We start from the raw sequence: 15,382 nt of genomic DNA on the forward strand, positions 1-15,382 counted from the left end.
GGCAAAGGGTATGAGGCCCTGGGTTTGATCCTCAACACCACATAAAAATTAATAAAATAAAGGCATTCTGTCCATCTACAACTACAAAAAAAATTTTTTTTTAGGGGGCTGGGGTTGTGGTTCAGTGGTAGAGCTCTTGCCTATTATAGGTGTGGCACTGGGTTCAAACCTCAGCACCACATAAAGATAAATAAAGATATTGTGTCCATCTATGACTAAAAAATATTTTTAAAAAAATTAAGTATATTCCATTTGCAGTTATTCTTAAGTGACACTGGAATCGGTTCTGGATCTCTGGAAATTGTGACCCACTGCAGTGAATGATATTTCTATAATCACAATATTGTAAATGCTATTGAATGCTTTTCAACTTTTAGAATCCACTGATGGATGAAACAGGAGGATAAATATGTTTATGTAACCATAATGGAAATATAACTAATCTCCATAATGGCCATACAAAGTGGACAGAAGTTGAGTTGGAAATGGGAAGAAGAGGGAAGGAGCGTGGGGTGGGTCTTGTGATCCTGTTACGTGGTAGGAAGTCAGGAAACTGCCACGTTGATGAGTGAATGAGCCAAGGTCCAGTTTATGACTTAAGTTACACATTTGGGTAACGAATTGAAGAATGACACAGCTATCAAAAAGTGGAAAACCTGGAAAGGAGAGGGGAGGTGGTATGAATTCAACAACTTTTCAGAATGAGCAGTCTAAGGAAATATCAGTGTAAATACATAATCAGGAAGATAATGGACAGAAATGGTTGAAAGTGGTAAATCTAGGAAGTGGTACTGAAAGTGGAAGTGGTACTGAAAGTGAGCAGAAGAGAAGCAAAGGTGGTTTTAATGTCAAATAAGTGGTTGCTTTGATAAAAAGAAACAAGAGCTGGGTATGGTGGCACATGTCAGTAATCCCAGGGACTCAGGAGTCTGAGGCAGGAGGATCAGAAGATTGAGGCCAGCCTCAGCAATTTAGGGAGACCTTGTCTCAAAATTAAAAGGGCTCGGGCTATAGCTCAGTGGTAAAAACACCCCTGGGTTTAATCCCCAGTACTGCTAAATAAATAAATGGATAGATGGATGTGGGAAAGCATCCCTGGGTGCAATCCCCAGTATAAATTAATATAAAAAGAAATGGGGAAAAATTTATATTGACAGCAACAAAATCATTTAAACAAGCAAAATGATGTCCCAGTGAATTCTAGTTGTTTGTTTTTTTAAAAAGCTTAGGCAAAGATGCATTTAAGTGATGGAGAAATGCTCAATAACTGTAGATATTTCATCACTTCAATGCCAAGAGAAAGCCTGAAAACATTTTAAGTCTTCCTAAAGTTGTCCTGATGCAGGGAGTTAGGGCAAGGGGAAAAAACTCAATTCTTATAGACATTCAGTTGCCATTTTTGTTAAGAGACAGCTTGGATTTTTTTTTTTTTTAGGGTAAAAAAAAAATTGAACTGCTGTGTGATTTTTCTTAAAGATTTAAGATCCCTGGAATAATTAAAGACCTTATCTATTTATTACAACAGTGAAGCACTTTCTTTGTGTAAATGTTCACTTATTTTTCCCATAGAAGCACACACCTCTGATTTCATTATGCTAGTGGTTGAAGCTGACATTTATTGTACATTAGCTTTGGACTTACTCCTTTTGAAGGGCGGGGTAGTCAGGCTCCAGGTTCACCCCCCCCCACCCCCCGCCCCAGGCTGTGATGGTGTGGTCTCAGAGGCTGCTGACCAGGAGGTGGACCCTGGATGGGGGATGGGGGAGAGCGGAGGGGAGGGGAGGGGAGGCCGGCCACCGCGCAGTGTCCAGTGGTGCCATCCCCTGGTTGTGGTGCTAAATCAGAGCATGTCTTCGTTTTCTTCTCTCTAGGAAGGCTCTTTTGTCTACTTTTCCTTGGTAGGAAATGTTGCTGATTCCGAGGGCTTGATTGCTTCTTTATGTAAGTAATTAAAAATATTTGCATTTGAAATGTCAGAGGACATTAATTGCAAGGGTGGCTGTCAATAGAATGCAGGCCCCTATGCCTACTGCAGGATTCCATTTCAGTGGGTGACTCTGTAGAAACACATAATAGGCGAATGGTTGCTGAGGGCTGCGGGTGTGGGGTGGGAGAGTTGGGGGGAGTGAAGAATGACTGCTAATGGGCGGGGGTTTCTTTTTTCCAAGTTAGACTGCGTTGATTCAAATCTGTGACTATAATAAAACCTGTCTAAATAGGGGAGTTGTGCGGGCTGTGAATTACATCTTAGTAAAGATGTGTAACTAAAAATGTGAGGGCAAGCCATGCACAGCGGTGCACGCCTGTAATCCCAGCAGCTTGGGAGGCTGAGACAGGAGGATCGCAAGTTCAGAGCCAGCCTCAGGAATGGCAAGGTGCTAAGCAACTCAGTGAGACCCTGTCTCTAAATAAAATACAAAATAGGGCTGGGGATGTGGCTCAGTGGTTGAGTGCCCCTGAGTTCAATCCCCAGTAACCCCCCACCAAAAAAATATATATATATATCAACTTTCTTTTTATTGTACATCTCCATTTGTATTCTTATACTTTCTCGGACTCCTCCCACCCTGCTAAGCTATTGACAGGTTTTCTGCATCTTCTTCCTGCCCACTGGACATCAGCCGGCGTCCAGTCAGTGCCAGCTTCCCTGCATGAACTGTGCCAATACTGGCAAATAAATGAGCCCCGCAGCAGCATCTTTGCCACCCTGCGTTGCTCAGGGTAACTGCTTTCGGATTTTGCGTCTGTGACTGGTTGTTGGGCTTTGCCTGCTTGCTTGCTTGGGATCAGACCCTGGCACTCTACACCAGGGGCACCGCTGGGCTCCACCCGCCCATCTTTCTTTCGCGTCTTTGACATCACTTCCTCCGGCCCTGGGTCCCTGTGGGGCTGCTGTTCTCGCCTAGTGTTAGAAAGCCTCCAGAGAGTTGAGTTGGTTAGTGCTTCTGAAGACAAAATGTGGCCTCTCTGCGGCCTCGTGTCCCCTGCAGTGGAGGACTCTGAGCCCCTGAGTCCTGCCGCTTAGGTCCCAGGGCCAAGCTGAAGCAGCCGAGCAGTTGGTGGTGAGCCTTTGCATTCACCCTCAATTGATGTTGCCTGGTGAAGCCCAGAGGCTTAGGATCCACATTGAGTCCCTGCCCCTCTCTGGTGAGCCTCTCTCTGGTCCCCTTTGTCAGAAGCCATGTGACCACCTCTGGCCCTGGCTGCTCAGCCATCAGAGAAAGTAAATCACTCGAATTTGGCTTAATCCTGTGAAGTGGGAATGCCAGCCACAGTCTTTCTCAGTCATCTTGACACTTACATTGTTCACCTCAGAGAAGTAAAAACTCGGGGTGTGGTTGTGACTCAGTGGTAGAGCATTTGCCTTGCATGTGTGAGGTGCAGCACCTAAAAATAAATAAAATTGATGCTCAGAGGCAGAACACTTGCCTAACATGTATGAAATAAGGGCTGGGGATATAGCACAGTTGGTGGAGTGCTTGCCTTTTATGTACTAAGCCCTGGGTTCAATCCTAATAATAATAATAATAATGGTATTGTATACAAAAAAAAGAAGTAAAAACTTTAATGAAGGTGCCCTTTATTTTCATGCAAGTAAAAAGTGAGGACTTTTTCCCAGACCCCACAGTGCACAAAGTCACCTGGCAGTCTTACTCAAATTCAGATTCTGGTTCAGAGGGTCTGGGCCAGGATCTCCCAGGCACTGTCCCGTGTACTGCCCGTGGCTTCAGAGGCTGTAGGCCAGCTGTGCACATGAGGACCCGCACCATGTCCTCATCTCCACTTGGTCAGCACACAGCAGTGGCTCAGCTAAGGGAAACCTCCTCTGGCCATCAGTTGGTATCTTTCCCTTTAAGCCTCTGACTAAGCCCAGTTGTCAATCACAAAATAAAGGGAATGACCAGGTCACTGTGCTCTTGGCTGCTGCTGTTTGCCCTTTGGTTTAACTGCCAAGGAGAGGTCAAAGTTTGCAACAGGAGGAGAAGCCGAGGACAGGGAGAGCAGGGCTGGCACCGTGCAGCCCGCCTTCGTCACCAGCTCTTCACAGTGACATCTTAGCTTTGCCCGCTCCTCTGTTCTTTCAGACATCTGTTCTCAGCCCCGGGCCGGTGTGCATGCTCCTCCCTGAAGCGCTCTTACCCCTCACCCGGTTTCAGAGGTACCCCTGGTGGCGTAAGGCCTAAAATCAAAATTCCATACTCTGTGCCTCAACATCAGTCAAGGGCCTCCAAGGGCCAAATTGCAAGGCCCCCACCCCCTGTGCCTCCTGGAGGAGTTTCCCGAGCCAGCGGCCCTCCTGACCACAGGAACCCTGTCTTGCCTGCCTCTCCCTAGGGCTCAGTTCCCGCCAGCCCACAGAACTATTCAGACAAGCCAATCGCCACCCTCTCAGGGGAACCGCGACATAACCCACCTTCCTGTCACTACCACGCCTGCTTCCATGGCCCCTGGAAGTTCACTGTGTTCCCAGGTGACCCTCCATGTGGTCCTAAAGACGCAGTGACTCTTGCCCAGGCTTTGAGGGAATGGGACTCCTAAATGGCCAGCGCCAGGTGTGTTTGGCCATCTCTGTGACCCACCAAGTGGGACTCCCTCCTTCCCAGCAAGGTGACAGGAAGTGATCAGAACATCCTGTCTAGGGAATTGCCCCTTATCCCTCTCTTTGGTGCGGGTCCCCTCTCTGACCATCACTCTCTGCAGGTGTTGCTCTCCAGTGTGCGTCTCGCATGGCAGACGGGCGTCCTGGTTGCTGCTGCATCCTCAGGCCTAGCGCAGAGCCTCCCAGGAGCCCAGAGGAGAGTTGTTGAGTTAAAGAGGAAATGAATGGTGGCTTGGAGTCATTTGGTTTTTAAGGTCTGATACCCACTCATCTCTTGGTCCCTAAAGCACTGGAATTTTACTTAAGTGACATTTCCTTAGAAGTGGGCTGCCCTGGCTGATTCACCTCACCTGTCATATACGCGTAAATTCAGGGGGAAACTTTTCCTGTCAGTGTTCCATTGCTTTCCCCTCAGAACAGTTATTTCAGAATCGCGTCAGCTAAGGACGGGATGGATGACTTGGCATGGCCTTATGGGGGACCTCCTGGCAGATAATCTTGTGTGTTATCTCATTAAATAGAGAACCCTGTTTATTGTCCTTTTTCCTTCAGGACAGCTTTTCATGAGAGACCTTTGCCTGGCCCCAAGGGATCCTTCCTCTGACCATTATGAGACTCTCTAGAGGTTTGCACGGCTTAGACCAATAAGATATCAGAACTCCTCTTTTTTTTGGAGGGGTGCTGGGGATTGAACCCAGAGATTCTTAACTACTGAGCCATATCCCCAGCCCTGTTTCACTAAGTTGCTTAGAGCCTCACTGAGTTGCTGAGGTTGACTTTGAACTTGCAATCCTCCTGCCTCGTCCTCCAATGCTGGGATTACAGGTGTGCACCATTGTACCCAGCTATGTTGAAATATTGAAATAAGGAATTACAATGCACCTACACAGATCATTATTAAAGACTGACTATGTTGGATTAATACAGAATTCTGTTACTTATAAAGGCTCAAGGGTAGAGAGGGGTCATTTGTGCAATCACTTTGGAAACTAAATTATTTTACAACTATAACATATCGTTATTATGTTGTTGTTGTGAAGAATGTAAAGAGAACAGCAAGTATTCTTTTGATCTCCTTTTTTAGGGAAAGGGGTCATTTTCATTAACTGTCATTAAAAAAAAAAAAGTGTTTGCCAGATGACTAACAACAGGTATTTTACCTTTAGGGAAAGAATATGGCAAAGCTGATGCAAGATGGCTTTATTTTGATCCAACCATTGTGTCTTTGGAAATTCTGACTGCTGTCCTGGATGGGTTTCTAGCATTGTTCCTCATTTATGCCATAGTCAAAGAGAAATATTATCGGTAAGTGTTCTTCTATCCTTTCAAAAAGAGGAGATGTCTGTCCCCAGTGTCAAAGTGACATTTGGAGCAGGTTGTGACCAAATTTATTTGTAAGATAAAAAGTAGAATACAAATTAAATGACGGTCATAGTACACGGGGATAATTTGGGACCATTCAAAATAAAAAATATGAGAGTCAGGCACAGTGGCTCATAGCTGTAATTCCAGTGGCTCAGGAGGCTGAGGCAGGAGGATCGCAGGTTCAAAGCCAGTCTCAGCAAAAGTGAGGCACTAAGCAATTCAGTGAGACCCTGTCTCTAAATAAAATATTAAAAAAGGGCTGTGGATATGGCTCAGTGGTTAAGCGCCCCTGAGTTCAATCTCTGGTATAGAAAAAAAAATTAAAAGTAAGAGAAATAAAATTCTGGTAATGACCCTATCTCTAGGAAAGCAAGAGTAGTGTTAACAGTGTTGGCTGATTGGCTACCAATATTTTGGAGGATAAAAGGGTAATATTTCCCCCCTTTCCCCAAATCATTCTAGAAAGCTCTTCTCACTTGACATAAATTAAATTCTTTTATATATTTCTGAATTAGACATGTAAGATAAATAGGAGACCAGGTGTGGTGGTGCATACCTATAATCCCAGTGACTCAGGAGGCTGAAACAGGAGGATCAAGGCCAGCCTCAGCAATTTAGCAAAACCTTCAACCATTTAGCAAGCCCCTGTCTGAAAAAAAAATAAAAAGGGTTGGGCATGTAGCTCAGTGGTAAAGTGCCCCTGGGTCCAGTCTCTCATACCAAAAAGATAAATAAGAGATCTTTTTAGAAGCAGGTTGGGGAGGGTTGGGGAAGTGGAAGGAGGAGGAGGAATAATTACCCGTCCTCTGAGCAGACTCTGAGGCTCTAATTCTCCTCCTTCCCTCCCTTTTGTTCTCTCCTTCTGAGAGACAAAGTGACCTGGGTAAATAGAGGGCAGTCCCGGGGATGATGCCCTCAAACAATGTCAAATTGGTACAATTGCACTCCATTTTCTACTCTCTGATATTGAAGAAGTATCATTTAAAATTTAATCATAAAGCCTCAGATTTGAAAGGGGACTCCAAGGTCATTAATTTACTTTTTCTCACCCAATTTTATAGCAATAGTTGACAATAAAAATTAAATTTCTCCTTGGTGCCTTACCATATTTTGAACCCAGGACCATGGTTGCAAACATACCACATGCACCCCTGCATACCACATGCATCCCTGCGTTTGTTATCTGAGAGACACAGAATCCTTGCATACACGGAATACTGACCTTGTGCCAGACACAGTGCTCGGCCATTATCTATGTGTCTCATTTAGTCTCCACAATACTCTGAGGAAGAGACTATTATTGCCCCCTTTTTCTTTGCTGGGCCTTAAATCTTCTTCAAAATAGTCCAAGAGACCTAAGAGTCCTTATTCACTGAGAATGATCTGCTAGAAAGGGCAAGGCAGCTTCTCCAAGGCAGGACCGAGTCTTTGCACCTATGGCTTTGACGTGCCCATCAAAGGAGCACTACACAAAACCCAGCGGGGTCCAGCTTCAGAGAGCTTTTCTGTAGCACAGGCTGCATCGATGCTGCCCTTAAAGAAGGAATGTCGTATTCCAGAGCTGTAGTTTGACTCCTTGCTTCTTCCCTGGGGCAGGCATTTCCTACAGATTACGCTGTGCGTGTGTGAATTGTACGGTGACTGGATGACCTTCTCCCCAGAGTGGCTCATCGGAAGCCCCAACCTCGACACCGACGATTGGCTCCACTTTTGGGTCTATCTCGTGTTCTTTAACGGTGTGTGGGTTCTGATCCCAGGACTGCTACTGTGGCAGTCCTGGGTAGAGCTCAGGAGGATGCATCACAAAGGAACCAGCTTAGGGAAGAAGTTGCGGTGAATTTTCAAAGCCACCAACACTGCCCGATGAGCCAGCATGGAGCGAACATTCCAGTCTCTGCTTTCTTTTTTCATTGCTCTTCCTGAACAGCCTGTTTCAAGTTGGTCATAAGGTGCTAAGTTTTTGTCATTGTTGTAATAGTGGTTGTTATTAATTAAATAGAAGTTTAAGAAAAAGAGAGGGCTGGGGGCTGGGGGTGGGGGTAGCTCGTGGTAGAGCCCTTGCCTGGCATGTGCAAGGCCCTGGGTTTGATTCCTAGCACTGGAGGAAAAAAAAAGCAGAGGGAAATAAATTGTAACTTGTAATAATCACATTGAATTATACCTTCTTTTATGGCTGGCATTAATTGTTCCACATTAATAAAGCCAACTATTATAGAGTACTGTAGAGAGTGTTACATTAATTCTTTATTCCAGAAAAACCTGGTGCTTCCTCTTTGGTCTCAATAGTCCCTTTTGGGTGTCAATATAAACCCCTCCTCTCTCCCCCTCCTTTTGTACTGATAAGCGAAGTCATGCAGACGTGAGGGTTTTGGCATTCATACTCCAGGTGTTCAACAGGCAGGAGGAATAAAGGGTCTGTGGGCTGAGTAGTCCCAGGGGTGGCCTTACTGGTGGTGTCTCCCTTGGGAGAGTCCACTCTATAGTCACCTGGGAGTCATCTCTCGGTGTTTAACCAAGTACCTGTACCCTGTAACCCAGCAATTTGACTCCTAGATACTGACCTCACACAAATGGCTGATAAGTGCACCAAAATGGCAGCAACTGTTCATAATAACCCCTAACTGGTCACAACCTAAATGCATACATAGGCATATGGTCTATTCATAGAATGGACTATTGTATACAGAGAAAATTAACCTTGTGCTGCTCATAACAACACGGAAGAATTTCACACACATAATGGTAAGTGGAAGAGACCAGACCAAAAGAATATGTACTCTGTGGTTCTATTTATGTAAATTTCAAAAACAGGTTGAGCGTCCCTTAACTGAAAGGTTTAGGACCAGAGTTGGGTGTCTCTGATTTCAGAGGAAAATTTGCAGAGACTTTGTGGGTAAGCATTCCTCATCTGAAAATCCAATAGCTCCACAATCTTTTCAGCTTTTAGACTTTTGAATTAAGGGTCCTCAACCTGCAAGTCTAATGGATGGTGTTAGAAATGAGGATAGAGTTTGCCTGTGGGAGGAAGGTGCGGGTAGTGATGGGGAGAAGTCACGCAGGGGCTTCTGAGATGTGGATAGCATTCCATTTTTTCTAATTTGAGCGGTAGTTATAATTTGTGACAATTCATTTGGCCATATGCTTACAAATTGTGTGTTTTTCAGTATATATGTTACTCCTCAACTTGAAAAGTTTATTTTTAAAAGATTTTTATCTGGGCAAGGTGACATATGCCTATAATCCCAGTGGCTCAGGAGGCTGAGGCAGGAGGATCGAGAGTTGAAAGCAGCTTCAGCAGAAGCGAGACACTAAGTAACTCAGTGACACCCTGTCTCTAAATAAAATACAGAATAGGGTTGGGGATGTGGCTCAGGGGTCAGGTGTTCCTGAGTTCAATCTGCAGTACCAAAAAAAAAAGAAAAGATTTGTGGTATGAAACCCCCCAAAATGTTTGCAGTGGATCTTCATGAAGACCCTGTCTATGTCCTTGACAACAAGGTGTCAGGCGCGTCCTCCCTGTGGATGGACAGGGGATGCAGATGGGAGAGCCTGGCTGCACCTCTCTGGAGGGATCACCCACTGTTTCCAGTCCTCTGCTCTCTGCTGACCTAGCTCAATCCAGGGTTAAACAGAGGAGAGCAAACCCGATAGGCTGCAGGCCCTGCGGCAGTCCTGAAAACATGACTGCCCTCAACCGGGGTTTTGCTGAGTATTGAATGGGAGAGAAAAGATATAGACTGATGGGGACTTGGAAAGGATACACTCTGCTGCCAAGCCATATGTCATTGATTCTAAGAGAGGTTTTCCTCCCAATTTTAACCTTTTAAAAATTAGGGTGCATTTTTCAGTTGTGTCGTGACTTAGTTGGCAGTGGGTATTTGCTTTCAAAAATACATCTTATGCTTGATAGCTTCTTAGAACTAAGGAAATAAGGCACCACTTTCAGAGGGTTTCTCTTAGAGCCTCCGAATCTTCGGCTACTAGGAGGTGACCATTTCAATTTATTTAACGTCTAAATTTTACCTGGGCTCTTAAGGATCATTTTCTCCAGTACCTTCTCTATTCTCCCCATCACATTTGTTGCCTGGGAACAGGCCACAGAAGGCAAGCTTTAATGAATATATAAAAAAAATTTGCAGCAGGTGATGAATAGCTTATATTGTAGGATGGAGAGTATTCAAACAGGCCTGGAAACAGGTGGTGCCTTTCCAGCACTGTTGATGCTCTCATGTGCCTTACAAACGCTGCCTCCAGATAAAGTTGAGACAGATGTCAGCGTCACCCCCCTGAAGACAGTCTACATCGTGATGTTTTCTTGTATATGATTGTGTCAGCGCCACTGCTCCTAAAATAACTAGGTGGCTCTAAGAGTAACTTGCACTGTGAGAATTACAAAAGAAAACCTAGTCAAAGAAAGGCTAGTTGGAGGCAAAAAAAAGTCTGGAGAAGCATCCTTTGTGTTTCTTTATTAAAAAAAAAAAGTAGTTGTAGATGGACAGAATGCCTTTATTTTATTTGTTTATTTTTATGTGGTGCCAAGGTTTGAACCCAGTGCCTTGCACGTGATAGGCAAGTGCTCTACCACTGAGCTACAGCCCTGCCCTGTTTTTCTTTATTTTTAATTATTATTAAAATACATGTGCCCTCTTTGTGTTTGTTTTGTTAGGCGTTTGACTCTAAAGAGAAATCAACTATAAAGAGAATAACTGGGCAGATCTCTAATTTTAAGTAAACACCCTCCAGGTGATAGGTAGCACCTGGCAGGTGTAGTTGGGCACCTGGGCCAATCCTCTCAACCCACTGCCTCTTGGAGGCTCTTTACTTTCTCTCTCTTTCCCCTGCTCCTAGTTCTGCCTGGAAATCCTGCAGACCCCAGACCTAACAATAGTCCATTTCTCACCACTACTTCACTGTAGGAAATAAATCACATCCATTAATTGACCTTAAAGGATTCATCACAGTTTGGTGTATTACCCTGTTAGAGTATGTTTGCACCAAAAAAAAAATTTTTTTTCAGGGATTGGGGGTGGTAAATACCTGTCCAGCATGTGTGACGCCCCAAGTTTGATCCCAGCACTGAAAAAAAAATTACACTATTGATACACATTTAATGCTGAAAATGGAAAATTAAGAGAAATTAAAAACATAAAGCCAGGCATGGTGATGCACACCTGTAGTCCCAGTCACTGGGGAGGCTGAGGTAGAAGGGTCGCTTGAGCCCATAGGTGTGAGACCAGCCTGGGCAACATAGCAAGACCCTATCTAAGAGGGAAAGAGGGGCTGGGAATGTAGCTCAGCTGGTAGAGTGCCTGCCTTGCATGCCCAGGGCCCTGGGTTCAATCCCCAGTACCACAAAAGAAAAGAAAAAGAATTAACCCTCATGTCCTTATAGAGGCTCACTATTACAAACTTCGTTTCTACTTTTCAAACATTTTCCTACATGTGTGTTGACAGCTGGTGGGTAACTCCTAGAGAAACACTCAATATCCTTTCAAACTTCCTCTCTCTCTGTCCCTTGTCTTAAAGTTGCTATTCTGTAAATAGTGGCTGTACATGTACACCAGCTGCCTCCCTTCCCCACTACAGAAAATCCTTCATTCTTTTTTTTTTAATTTTTAGTTGTAGATGGACACAATGCCTTTATTTTTTTTCATTTATTTTTATGTGGTGCTGAGGATCAAACCCAGCGCCTCATACATGCTAGGCAAGCACTCTACCACTGAACTGCAACCCCATCCCCAAATCCTTCATTCTTGAGGAATTCATACACTTACAGAGGTCGGTTGGTAGCGGTTATCATTTGTTTTTGGAAACCAGCTTCCTTAGATGCTTATGTTAATACAGATCAAGTTGACTTCTTAAATATTTGATTGGCCACCTCCCAGCTCTTAAAGGATCAGGTATGTTGATCATGTTGCAGCATGAGTTCTAGAAGCTTTCCCTCCACCCCTAGGTAACAGTAAGGAGGGTCTCTAAATTCACAAAGTCCTTATCTGTGTCACTGAGGTGACCTTGGATGGCATCACATTGTAATTTCTGTACATCTCCCTTCCCCATGCGCAGGAGCTTCTCAGGGCCACACCTGGAATCCTAGACTCTTACACTGCTTGAAGGAGCCATAGAGAGTTCAGTTTATACACCAGGAAACTGTGGCTTAGAGGGTTTAGACCACCTGCCCAAGGCCATGTGGCTTTTCAGTGAACTAGGTCCCAGTCCACTTAAAAGTGCTCTTTTTACTCAAAGTGAATTCCAAGCTAAGTTAGACATTTCCAGGAGCCTGCAAAGTTGTGAAAATTACTTCATTTGTGAAGTTTTCATGCTCCCCCAAAATTAACCCAAGAATACTTATGTAGCCACTCAATCTCAGTGTCTGGTTTTGTGCTTCCTGGTCCTGTTTGTATTTTTCACTGATTGGATCAAGTAGTTGTGGGACAGCAGTTCCTTGTAATGCAGTATTCGCCCCACCCTAGGTACGTTCCCCATGTTTTCAGATGTGATCAACCCTATGCTGTGACATGCCACTTTACATTCACCATAAATGTGTGGCTGTCAATGTGTTTTAACCAAGAGTAAATTAAAAATTCTGTCTTTCCTCTCATTTCTGACTCATGGCACTGTGTTGAAAGTGAAGGTGAGCCAATCTTGGGCATTTCTTGGCTATACTTTGGAAGTCGGACTGATTTTGGTCACAGGAGTGGGATCTAATTCATAAGAACTGGAAGCAGGAAATGGATTTCCCCCATGTGTCCCTGAGCACCCACAACTTGAATGATCTCCATAAATTTAGTCCCCGTCCCAGGATCTGACCATGAGTATGCATGCTCCTTGTAACAGTGACACCTGGTGGCCTGGGGTAATAGGACAGCAGTTGGGTGGTTGATCTGTGGATTTTTGAGATGACCTTATTCTATACAGTAAAGCTGTTGCCTCTCGTGACCACAGGAGCCACTTCCCTGTCCCTGCAGCCTCCCACCACTACCCCTAGTAACACCTTCCTTTCTGATCATCCCACACCCAGTTAGCACCTCGGCGGGACCTTTGACTTTGGCTCTCTTCCTCCAAGAACCTCCAGCCCTGGTGACTCTCAGCCCTGGCTGTGGATAGCTGCCCGGGTGGGAAGAAGCAAATGTAACCCAATGGGTATGTGGTTAGGCCAGGCCTGGCCTGGATTCAGGTGCTGGACAGCAAGTGATTTGCTGCTTCCGCGGGCAGCAGGTGGCGGGGTATTTTTAGCATCTGCAGCCTTTAGAGAAGGGCAGACAGCGGTGAGGTCTGAGGGCATCTGTTCTTCCAAGGTCTGAGTTCAAAGCTTCCAGATAATGAATCTCATCCCTAAGCTCCCCACCCACCTTTTTTTTAAGTGTCCACTTTAAAAGTCACTGTCTTGGGGCTGGGGTTGTAGCTTAGTGATAGAGTACTTGCCTCACACATGTGGGGCCCTGGGTTCAATCCTCAGCACCACATAAGAATAAATAAATAAAATAAAGATATTGTGTCCATCTACAACTAAAAAAAAAAAAAAAAGCCACTGTCGTATCTATAAGCCTTTTTCCTTTTCGTAATCAGTTTGCAAATGAGCTAAAGAAAGTGATTGCTTTGGGATGCAAAGCCTCTGGGCTTCTGGGAAAGGACTGGATGTCATTAGTGCCACACCTGCATTCCCAGTGCACTTCAAAGCCTTTTCTGTTTGTTCTATTATTGCACCCTCTTACACCTCTCATTAATCCTATGAACCCTGTGGACAAGGATTACCATCTTCCTTCTACCAAAGAAGAACCTTGCAATCAAAGGTGAGCAGACTGCCCAACGCCCAAGGACATGGGTAGCAGAACCTGAAGCCAGCTGCCTGAGAAGGACAGGTGGAGACTGAAGTCCAGCTGTGCTGTTCAGCAGGGCTTTAGAACCACTCTGTCCCTGACAGGAAGTCTGGGCAACATGTAGAATTTGCCAGATCTTCAGCCTCCTTATCCACAAAATGCGTTCTAGTGCTCAGCACAGGCAGCTTTGAGGATGAGCACATGTTTGATGAACACTCCCTACACTGTCTTACCTAGTCCTGATCACATGGTTATTTGGGCTTGGGTCAGTCTGCAGTACAGGCTCTGAATATGCAGCTTTGCCACGGTCTTCATGATCCAGTGTTCTGCCCTGTGCAGAAAGGGTTTCATGCTCACAACTAAACACTCTTGGCCAATATCCCCTGCCTGTTGTTGACATCCTCCTATGAAGAGCTCTGAAATGTCCCACAGTCCCAGACATGTCCCAAGCTTGTTGGGCCATGGAACTATCTTTTCAGGTCAACAGCTCTTCACATCCTTCAGCACCAGAGCTTTGCAGAAACCACATTGGAAACCAAGAATCCACCTCATGGTAGCTGTCAACTGCCTTGACCTGTGGCTGCACTCCACCCCAAGTGGCATCTCTTTGGAGTCTGACCCCTGCCAAGATGGAATCTGAGCACATCTCTTCCTGAGCCAGCCTAATCTGACTGTTCCATCTCCTCAGCCTTGATCACACTCAGCCCTGGCTGACTTCCATTCCACCACCCCCAATTGGCCTAGGGCAGCAGGGAAGAAACCCCCCCTGGGTTTTTACATCTGCCACAACCCTCTTCACTGTCTCCCCTGGGATTGACACCTAGAGGGTGCATCTTGCCTTGAGACCAGGAGCCCATTGGACAGTGGTCTCCTTACTTCTTACCTTGAAAGACAAGAATTTAACTTTTATTTCTCATACTCCACTCACACCCATATTTCCCTTCTTTCCTCCTCTCAATATGGGTATTTTGAGTATTTAGTATTTACTTGATTATGATTAAGTGGCTGAGTTCACAACATAGTCTCTTAGGATACTATGGTTATATTTGCTTGCCATATAACTTTTTGTTTTCCCAAGAGCTGATAATTGCCTCTTTTTTTCTGTTTGTTTGCTTGGTTTCCAACATACTTACCAATAATTCAATCCCAAACGCTGTCAAAACTGAAAACTTCACTAATTTAATCAAATATATATGTAAACCATTATTTTTTTTTAAATATTTATTTTTTAGGTGAAGATGGACACAACGCAATGCCTTTATTTTTATGTGGTGCTAAGGATCGAACCCGGGTCCTGCCTGTGCTAGGCAAGCGCTCTACCACTGAGCCACAATCCCAGCCCCGCCATTATTATTTTTTATGGGTTGTTCAACATTGTTCTGAGAACCAGTAACCCTCTTGCACCTCTGTATACTGATTGCCTGGAGGACTGCATTGCCTTTGTTCTTGAAATTCCTTTTCTTTCCTTTAGTGGTGTGTTCCATGTTTCCTGGATGCCATGTCTTTGCCTTGATTTATTCTTTTGAGGAAGCATGACTACCAGTAGCTTTCTAATTAAGGGTACATGAGCTCTTGCATGTCTGAAAAACATCATTATTTT

General features: G+C 44.8%; 1 protein-coding gene across 1 annotated transcript in view; it reads left to right on the forward strand.

The window, feature by feature from the left end:
* The window catches only part of Ebpl (EBP like), a gene marked incomplete at its 5' end in the record, with an annotated part of 59,838 nt that overhangs the window by 15,194 nt on the left and 29,262 nt on the right, over positions 1–15,382 (forward strand). The window contains 2 exons of the mRNA XM_015483977.1: positions 1,872–1,941; positions 5,767–5,905. Of these exons, the coding sequence (XP_015339463.1) occupies positions 1,872–1,941; positions 5,767–5,905 (209 nt within the window). The remainder of the gene's footprint in view (positions 1–1,871; positions 1,942–5,766; positions 5,906–15,382) is intronic.

Source organism: Marmota marmota, unplaced genomic scaffold, assembly GCF_001458135.2.
Source record: "Marmota marmota marmota unplaced genomic scaffold, marMar, whole genome shotgun sequence".
Classification (NCBI taxonomy): domain Eukaryota; kingdom Metazoa; phylum Chordata; class Mammalia; order Rodentia; family Sciuridae; genus Marmota; species Marmota marmota.